At 44.2% G+C, this 10000-nt stretch overlaps 1 protein-coding gene across 3 annotated transcripts in view; it reads left to right on the forward strand.

The window, feature by feature from the left end:
- Nucleotides 1–10000, forward strand: part of LOC126999809 (uncharacterized) — a 162039-nt gene that overhangs the window by 91707 nt on the left and 60332 nt on the right. For 2 of the 3 annotated variants that reach the window (XM_050862803.1, XM_050862805.1), the window contains exon 24: nucleotides 8846–8912. The exons of the other annotated variant lie outside the window; for it this stretch is intronic. In XM_050862803.1, the coding sequence (XP_050718760.1) occupies nucleotides 8846–8912 (67 nt within the window). The remainder of the gene's footprint in view (nucleotides 1–8845; nucleotides 8913–10000) is intronic. 3 annotated transcript variants of the gene reach the window in all.

Raw genomic sequence — 10000 nt, forward strand, 5'->3', positions numbered from 1 at the left:
GACAGACAGACAGACAGAGTTAACCCACACGTCAATTATCATGCACATCACTATCAGCACTGCCACACCACCGCCACATCATCATGCAGGGAGGGTGTGGCGCGGAGGACACCTGTGGCCCAGCGAAGTACTCAGGAGGAGGAGGAGAAGGAGGAGGAGGAGGGTAAGGCATGAGCTGTGTCCGTGCCAGTCCTTTTGTGGTGTTTAGTGATCCCGTACAAATGGCGGATCATCTGTTCGTGTTTACATCGTCGTTCACTCGTTCTGACACTTCTCTTCTTCGTCTTGGCTGAGTGTAACGCGAAGAGACAGGAAGCGAGAAACATGAACTAGGAACAGAGGTTAATAATGTTCTAACGGCGGGGATAGACCATCAGGACTAGAGAATAATGGTAAAATATGTTCTATTGACGAATACACATAAACAGAGACAGAAGGCGAGTATCAGGGACCAGAGAATGAATGTTAAAGACGTTTCATTGACGACTAAGAGTATAAAGTTGACTAGGAAACAAAGATAAAGGATATACTAGTGAATAAACTTAAAGAGGGAGTTAGCGAGCATCTTAGACTAGGGAACTTAGATTAATAATGATCTAATGACGAGTATAGAACTTCAGGGACTAGGGAATAAAGGTTAATTAAAAATGTTCTAATGACTAAGAGGATGATATTTCTTATAGTCTTACCTGAATATAAAGCAAGCAGACAGGAAGCGAGTAACAGGGACTATGGAACTAAGGTTAAAAGACGTTCCAGTTATGACCAGAAGTATGGAATTAGGTTGGGCAAGTCATATCGTGCGAAGTAACAGAGTAGCGAACCTGGAATCGTTGAAGTCAGGGCAAACAATGAACCAAGTGAAGAGAGTGAATTAGAACCTTTACCAGGGGTGGGTGAAATCGACTTCTTATGTTCGTATGTTATAATGTCCCCTTTTTATCTCCCTTATCCTCCTCTGCCTCCTCCTCCTTATCATCGTCATCATCATCCTTTCTCAAAACAGTTAACTATACCTCTTTCCGCACTCAACTCTTTTTTCTCTTTTCATATTTCAATTCATCCAACTTTCTTTTCTCTTATACTTTTCTTCCTTCCTTCCTTTTCTTTTTCTTCTTTATTCTTGTGTTCTTATTAGCTTCCTTTCCTTCCTTTTCTTATAATTCCGCTTTCCCTTATCTTTTCCTTCCTTCCCTCGTTCATTCATTCTTTCCTTCCTTCTTTTCTTCCCTCCTTCCTTCCTTCCTTCCTCCCTTCCTTCCTTCATTTGGCACCTACATTCACTAATTCCCTATTCAAGAACTGACGCCTCCTCCTCCTCCTCCTCCTCCTCCTCCTCCTCCTCCTTCTCCTCCTCCTCCTAGCCTTTCCCTACGTGGCTAAAGGCTGACACACGTTCCTTGTCTAGCCCCGCCAAGACCAAGACCAAGAACTGACACACGACCCTTTGAATGGAGAACGACGTCGGGGGGAGAGGGGGGGGGGGCGTTGGGGGGAGGAGGGCTTCTCTTGAGGGTTGGGTCCAAGTTCGAATCCCAGACCCGGACTTAAGCACATAATATCGAGTTCTCGTCCTGGGAGTCTGGGTTAAGAACTTGCTTTTGTACATGGACTTAGAAGGGGGTTGTTTATACTCGAGGACTTAATGTTACATGGACGAGGATGAGAGGTGGTAGTGGAGGGGAATCTGGAGCTGCCGTGCGTTGGCCATTCGTCCTCTTGCAGTCTCCCTATGTTCTTATGTTGAGTGCAGAGGTGGAGTGAAAAAGTGGTAAGGAAGGGCAAAGGTGCGAAACAGAGGTGTGCCCTGATCCATCACAATCATGTCTTTTTGTGTGTGCTCGAGGATCTTTTAATTTCGCTTTCATTTTCTTTATCTATTCCCTCCTTCCTTCCTTTATTTGACACCACGTGGTAATGATCTTGTAACTACTGCCTTGCGTGTGGCTTATAATGACTTGATTCTCGCCTTGTGATGACTTGCTTGAGACTAACTTACTGGCTTGTGATGGCTTGCTTGAGAGCTCTTGTATCTTGCCTTGTAGTGGCTTGCTTGCGACTAACTTATTTGCTTGCGATGACTTGACTCTCCTTGTTTTCTTGTGACTTGCTAATGGCTTATGACTTGTGATGGATTGCTCCGGACTTGCTTTTGAGGTTGTGATGGCTTGCTTGTAACTGACTTCTTAGCTTGCTTGTGGTGGCTTCCTTCTTACCTTGTCATGGCTTGTGGTGGTTAGCTTGTGGATCCTGAATCTGACTTGCTTTAGGAGACCGGAAGAAAAGGTAGAAAGAGAGAGAAAGAGGAGGGGAGGAGAGGAGGGCGTGGTGGCTTTGTGAAATGAGACACGCACACCTCCCTGTCTGTCTATTTTTTGTGTCTGTCTGTCTCTTCTTTGTCTGTTTTTTGTGTCTGTCTGTCTCTTCTTTCTCTGTTTTTTGTGTCTGTCTTGTCTGTCTATCTCTGTCTCTTTGTTTTTTGTGTCTGTTTATCTGTCTGTCTGTCTCTTCTGTGTCTGTTTTTTGTGTCTGTCTTGTCTGTCTCTTTGTCTGTTTTTTGTGTCTGTCTGTCTGTCTCCTTTGTCTGTTTTTTGTGTCTGTCTTGTCTGTCTCTCTGTCTGTTTCCTTTTTTTTTCTCTTCCTTTTCTCCACTTATGTCCTCTGTCCTTTTCTCTTCCTTCCCCTTCTCTTCTCCCTTTCCAAATGTCTGTGTTTTGTCTGTGTCTGTCTATGTCTGGATGTCTCTTATTTGTCCGTCTTCTATTTTTTCATCTTCTTTTTTTTCATCATTTATGTCTTCTCTCTTCAATCTCTTACGTCTTCTCTCATGTCTTCTTTTCTTTCTCTTCTTATCTTATTTCTTCTGTTGTCTTATGTCTTCTCTTCTCTCATGTCTTCTCTCTTTCTCCTCTTTTCTTATTTCTTTTCTTATGTCTTTTCTTTTCATGTCTTTTCTTCTTTCTCCTCTTCTCTTATTTCTTCCTTTCTCTTATGTCTTTTCTTCTCTCATGTCTTCTCTTCCATCTCTTCTTCTCTTATATCTTCCTTTCTTTCATGTCTTTTCATCCCTCATGTCTTCGATCATTTTCTCTTCTCTTGTGTCTTCTCCTATGTCTTCTCTTATGTCTGTTATCCTCTCCTCTTCCTTTCCCTTCTCATCACCCTCCCCTCCCTCTCTCCCTCACACACACGCACGCCCTCACACACACGCACGCACGCAAAGACAGGTGGGAGTGCCGTCCAATCCGCGCCAGGTGTCCTCCGCCGCTTCCCTATTTAGCCCGCGAGACAGTGTAGTGATGCCTCGCCTTGCCCCTGCGCTCATCTCCGACTCCTTGACCCCTGACCCTGTGGCCGCGGGAATACCTGTGACATCTGGGTTACCTTATGTGGCTTACCTGTCCTCTGGCTCACTCAGGTGTTGATTAAGGGAGAGGAGGAGGAGGGAGAATGGAAGGAGGGGAGGAAGAGGGGTTGTGTGTTGGGGAAAGGGGTGGGTTGCGTGAGGGGAGGAGGAGGAATGGTTATGTGGTGTGTGTGTGTGTGTGTGTGTGTGTGTGTGTGTGTGTATGTATGTTATAACGATTGTGAGACTTGAAAAAGGAATAAGAGAAGGGGAAGAAGGGAAGAGGATAGGAGTTGTAAATGGAGAAAAAGAAGAAAAATAAGAAACAGACAAACAAGAGAGACAGACAGACAGACAGGCAAAGAGCACAGACAAACAAACAAACAAACAAACAGATACATAGACATACCCAGATAGTGAAAGTAAAACATACAAACAAACAGACAGACAAAAAAAAAACACTCAGAACAAGGTATTTCACAGCCCGCCCAATTTACCTGCCGCGTCAATTAACATTTCCCCGCCTTCATTAGCACCGCCGCCGCTCAGGTAATAACGGATTCACTGACACAGGTAGATTGGTTTTATGCAAATATCTACTACGAATGATACTTACCTTACCTTACCTTGCCTTAGCCTACCTTACCTCACCTCACCTCACCTTGCCTTCCCTCACCTTACCTTACTTTATCTTACCTCGCCTTCCTTGTCTTTCCTTACCATACCTTACCTTACCTTACCTCACCCCACCTTACCTTACCTTACCTTACCTCACCTCACCTCACCTCACCTTACCTTACCTTACCTTACCTTATCTTTCCTACCCATGACTTCCTTCCATATCTACGAATAGTGCTTACCTTGCCTTACCTTACCTTACCCTGCCTTGCCTTACCTTACCTTACCTTACCTTATCTTACCTTTGTCCCATATCACCTTCCCTCATTTCCTTCTTTTCTTTCATTTATTTCCTTTATTGGTTTCTCCTACAACACTATTTTTCATCACCGTTTTTTTTCCTCGTGTATTTTTTCTCCTTCCTTTTTCTTCTTACCCTTTTCTTTCTTTCTTCCTTTATTTTCTTTCCTCTCTCGTGTCTTCTTTTTTATCTCCTCTTCCCTTATTTCTTCTCTTCTCGTGTCTTTTCTTCTCGTGTCCTATATCTCCTTTTTTATGTCTTTTCTTATTATTTCCTTATCATTTTTCTTTCCTTTTATCTTCCTCTTTCTTCCTTTTCTCATCTTTTGTTACTTTATTTCCTCTCTCATTATGTTTCTTTCCTTATTTTTCTCTTTAATAGGTTTTCTTTTTTCTCTTTAATAGGTTTTCTTTTTTCTCTTTAATAGGTTTTCTTTTTTCTCTTTAATAGGTTTTCTTTTTTCTCTTTAATAGGTTTTTTTTCTCTTTAATAGGTTTTCTTTTTTCTCTTTAATAGGTTTTCTTTTTTCTCTTTAATAGGTTTTCTTTTTCTCTTTCTGACTCTTTTATATTTTTCTCCTTCATTCTCTTCCTCATCTCCTTTTTTTTTTTTTACATTAGAGGATGCAGTTCAAGGGCAAAAAATAAATAAATAAATAAATAAACAATAATGAAAAAAAAGCCCGCTACTCACTGCTCCTACAAAGAGTTCAAAGGAGTCCTACACTGTCTTCCCTTTCTCATCATCTCTCCCTTCCCTCGTCTCCCATTCTTTTATTTTCCTCACTTTATTTTCCTTTCCTTTTTTTTTCCATATTACCACATTTCTCTTAACTGTTTGCTTCCTCCTTCATTCTCCTCTTCCTTCACTTCTTTTTTTTTTTGCATTTCCTTATCTTTTGTTCAGCATCTTACTTCCTCCTTCTTCCTCTTCCCTTCTTTTTTTCTTCCTTTCCTCATCTCTTCTTCTTCAACTCTTTTACTTTTTTCCCCCTTTCCATTCTCCTTCCTTCTCCTTCTCCTCTTCCTCTCTCGCTCATCTTCCTCCCTCCTCCATTCTCGTCCATTCCAACTCTTCTTCTTCCTCTCTCGTTCATCCCTTTACTCCAAACTCCTACTTTCTTCCTCCCTTCTTTCTCCTTTCTCCTCCTCCTCCTCCTCCTCTCTCGCTCATCCCTTTACATCCTCTCTCATCCATTCTCGTCCCTTCCTTCTCTTCTTCTTCCTCTCTCGTTCATCCCTTTACTCCAAACTCCTACTTTCTCCCTCCCTTCTTCCTCCTCCTCCTCTTCTTCCTTCTTCCCCTCCCCGTACCTTCCTTCCAATCCTACTCCTCCTCCCTTCCTCCGCGGTTATTGTGTGTCGTTATCTAAACCTTTATCAGTGTTGGTTTAAAGGGCATTTGGCTTTGGATTGTTGTTGTTGTTGTTGTTGTTGTTGGGTTAGAAAAGTATAAAGAAAAAAAAATAAGGTCATAAGAGATGTTTAAAGGCGAGTGAGTGATTTATTTTGATTTCTATATATTTCTTTTTTATTGTTTTCTTCCTCCATTTCCATTTTATTCATTTTTCACTCCTATTTTTCTTTTTTCTTTTTTCTTTCTTTATCTTACTTTTCTTTTTTGGTTTCGTTTTGCATATATTTTCAGTTATTTCGTTTTCTTTCTCCAATTTTCATCGTATTTATTTCTTCCCCTTAATTCTATCTTTCTTTTTTCCTTCCTTTCTTTCTTCATTAACTTATCTGTGTCTGTCTGTCTCTTTTTGTCTGTCTGTCTGTCTGTTCGTCTGCGTCTGTCTACCTTCATATCTATCCATCTCTGAGAGAGAGAGAGAGAGAGAGAGAGAGAGAGAGAGAGAGAGAGAGAGAGAGAGAGAGAGAAAGCAAGGAACGGTATTATGATTAGAAGAGGCTGGCGTGAAGAATGGGTTAGAGAGAGAGAGAGAGAGAGAGAGAGAGAGAGAGAGAGAGAGAGAGAGAGAGAGAGAGAGAGAGAGCGCGTCAGGTGTGTTTTGTCAGGTGCATCTTAACGCCATGTGTGTGTGTGTGTGTGTGTGTGTGTGTGTGTGTGTGTGTGTGTGTGTGTGTGTGTGTGTCCTTAAACAACAACAAAGGACACATGGTCAACAGGGAGGAGTCCAACAGCTGTCACGTCTCATCTTCTCCTCCTCCTCCTCCTCCTCCTCCTCCTCCTCCTCCTCCTCCCATCCTCATCCTACCTATTATTCCTTACCTCACAATTTATCCTTCCCCTTTTCTTCTTCTTCTTCCTCCTCCTCTTCCTCCTCCTCCTCCCCCCATTTCTCTTCTTCCTTTACCTCCTTCTTTTCTTCCCCCTTGCCTTCCTTCTTTTCCTCCTTCCTTTCTTCATTTCCTCTTCCTCTATTACCCTTATCTTTTACTTTCTATTACTATTATTATTACCACTACCACCACCATCATCACCATCATCATTACCATCATCATCATTACTATCATCATCATCATCATCATCATCATCATCTTCTTCATCACCATCACTATAACAACCAATACATTTAATATCATCCCCACTACTACTACTACTACTACTACCATCACCACCACCACCACCACCACCACCATCATCACAATCACCACCTTTCCCAATATCACCACCACCACCACCTCTACCACCACAATCACCACCTAACCACCTGCCTGTAGCACCGCCGCCAGCACCTTAAAAGAGAAGCCAAGATGAGGAAGGAGGAGGAGGAGGAGGAGGAGGAGGAGGAGGGGAGGGGGTCATGCACCATATAGAGAGAACACCCCCATACAAGGGAAGGACCCATACCCAACCAGCCGTGCCCGGGGGAAGAGGAGGAGGAGGAGGAGGAGACGAAGAAGCGGTGGTTGTAGTTCTGGCGTGGGGGGTGAGGAGGGGGAGGGGGGAGAGAGCCAAGAAAGGAAAAGAAGGGAGGGAAGGGAAAAGAATGGATGGGAAGAGGAAGAGAGAAAAGAGGAAAAGGAATAGATAAGACTGATAACAAGTGTCAGAAAGAGGAGGAAGAGAAGGAAGAGGGAGACGAAGCTATGGAAGGAAAAGAAGGGAGGGAAGGGAAAAGAATGGATGGGAAGTGAAAGAGGAAAGAGGAAGAGGAAAAGACTGATAACAAGTGTAAGGAAGAGGATGAAAAAGAGGAGGAAGAGAAGGAAGAGGGAGACGAAGCTATGGAAGGAAAAGAAGGGAGGGAAGGGAAAAGAATGGATGGGAAGTGAAAGAGGAAAGAGGAAGAGGAAAAGACTGATAACAAGTGTAAGGAAGAGGATGAAAAAGAGGAGGAAGAGAAGGAAGAGGGGGACGAAGCCATGGAAGGAAAAGACGGGAGGGAAGGGAAGAGAATGGATGGGAAGTGAAAGAGGAAAGAGGAAGAGGAAAAGACTGATAACAAGTGTAAGGAAGAGGATGAAAAAGAGGAGGAAGAGAAGGAAGAGGGGGACGAAGCCATGGAAGGAAAAGACGGGAGGGAAGGGAAGAGAATGGGTGGGAAGAGGAAGAGGAATAGATAAGGCTGAAAAGAGGAACACGAAAAAAGGAGAAAAAAAAAGGAAAAGGGAGACGAAGCTATAGAAGGAAAAGAAGAAAGGGAAGGGAAAAGAATGGATGGGAAGAGGAGGAGGAAAAGAGAAAAGAGGAATAGATAAAAATGATAACAGGTATAAGGAGGAGGACGAAATAAAGAAGAGAAAGAAAGAAGAGGAAGAGAAGAGAAGAGGAGTATTAGGAAGAAGAGTAGAGATAATTATTAACTCAGTATTGAAAGGAGAAAAAAAAAGAGAAGGAAATATATTAAATCAAGGAAGAAGAGGGAAGAGGAAGCAGAGGAGGAAGAGGAAGAGGAGGACGAGAGAATTGAATCGCATGACAAAAAAAAGAAACGAGATCCGAAGGCAAGCAAAGATAAGTAAATACAGAGGAGGAAGAGGAGGAGGAGGAGGAGGAGGAGGAGGAGGAGGAGGAGGGGGAAGGGTCAAGAATGTAAGGGGAACGAGGGAATGGATAATGATGATGATGATGATGATGATGATGCGTGTGTGTGTGTGTGTGTGTGTGTGTGTGTGTGTGTGGATGAGTGAATAGAGGAGAGGAAAAGAGAGGAGGGAAGAAACACGAGAAAAGAGGGGCGGAGGGTACAAGTGGAAGGAAGAGGAGGAGGAGGAGGAGGAGGAGGAGGGTAAAGGGCTGGAGGTCATGGGTGTGGAGGTGAGGGAGGAGGAGGAGGAGGAAGGAAGGAAGATGCTCTGGAGACATTGTTACCTACTCTCTCTCTCTCTCTCTCTCTCTCTCTCTCTCTCTCTCTCTCTCTCTCTCTCTCTCTCTCTCTCTCTCTCTCTCACACACACACACACACACACACACACACACACACACACACACACACACACACACACACACACCAATAGCAGAAGTAGTTGTAGTAGAAGGAGGAGGAGGAGGAGGAGGAGGAGATACCAAACTGTTATCCCCATCCTCCTTCCTCCCCTCATCTCTCCCCCCCATTCCCTCCACCTCCCCCACCCCTTCCACCTTCCCTCAACCACCTGCTTCCACTCCTACAGGTTCGGGCAGCAAGGCGGAGGTGGAATCGCGACCCAGCCCGTGTCTCCTTCCCTTCAGGTGTCCCAGGTAAGGTTAGCACAGGTGGGCGGCTTCCAGGTGACCCTCAGGTGCTACTTCGTCAGGCAGGTGTCGGGGGCCTTCGGAATGACGAGGTGTTGGATTGGGCCGGGGAGGAGGAGGAGGAGGAGGAGGAGGGAGGGGTAGCGGGCCGGGTTAGATGAGAAGAGGAGGAGGAGGAGGTTGGGTTGGAGATGGGAGAAGGAGGAGAAGGAAGGGAAGGAAGGAAAGGGAGAGGAGAAGAAAGGAAGATTAGAGTATAAAGGAATGAAAGCAGGAGATAGAGGAGAAAGAGGAGGAGGAAAAGAATACAATAGATCAAAATAAGGGAGAGAGAAGGTAGAGAGAAATAGAGAGAAAGGAGGGAGGAGGGAAAGGGAAGGAAGGAGAGAGGAGTAGAAAGGAAGATTGGAGTATAGAATAAAAACAGATGATAAAGGAGGAGGAGGAGTAGAAGGATAGATCAGAATAAGGGAGAGAGAAGAGAAGGGAGAGAAAAACAGTAAGAAAGGAGGGAGGAAGGGAAGGGAAGGAAGGAAAGGAAGAGGAGAAAAAAGGAAGATTAGAATATAAAGGAATGAAACCAGGATATATAGGAGGAGGAGGAGGAGGAGGAGGAGGAAAAGGATAGATCAAGGGAGAGAGAAAAGAGAAGGGAGAGAGAAATAGGAAGAAAGGATGGAGGAGGGAAAGGGAGAGAAGAAGATGAATCGTGGAAGTTGAGGGAAAGGTAAGATAAGATTATGTAAGTTGGATTAGAAGGAGGAGGAGAAAAAGAAGAAGAAGGAGAAGGAAAAAGAGAAGGAGTAGGAGGAGGAGGAGGTAAGGAAGAGATCTATACAGTGGAAGAGGAAGGGAGGAAGGGAAGGGAAGGTAAGTTAGGTAAGGTAAGGTAAGGTAAGGGAGGGAGGGGGGGAAGGCAGGTGTCCTAATTTGGCTCCCTAGGAACAGGTGTGTGGAGGGTGCACGTCACTCCTCTCTGGCACACACCCCTAGTCACCCTTACTCACCCTGTTCTCCCTTAAGTCACCCCAAGATGCCCGAAATTCACACTACGACACCCGAAATTCACCCTACGACACCCTGTATTCACCTTA

This window comes from Eriocheir sinensis, chromosome 17, assembly GCF_024679095.1.
Source record: "Eriocheir sinensis breed Jianghai 21 chromosome 17, ASM2467909v1, whole genome shotgun sequence".
Taxonomy (NCBI): Eukaryota; Metazoa; Arthropoda; class Malacostraca; order Decapoda; family Varunidae; genus Eriocheir; species Eriocheir sinensis.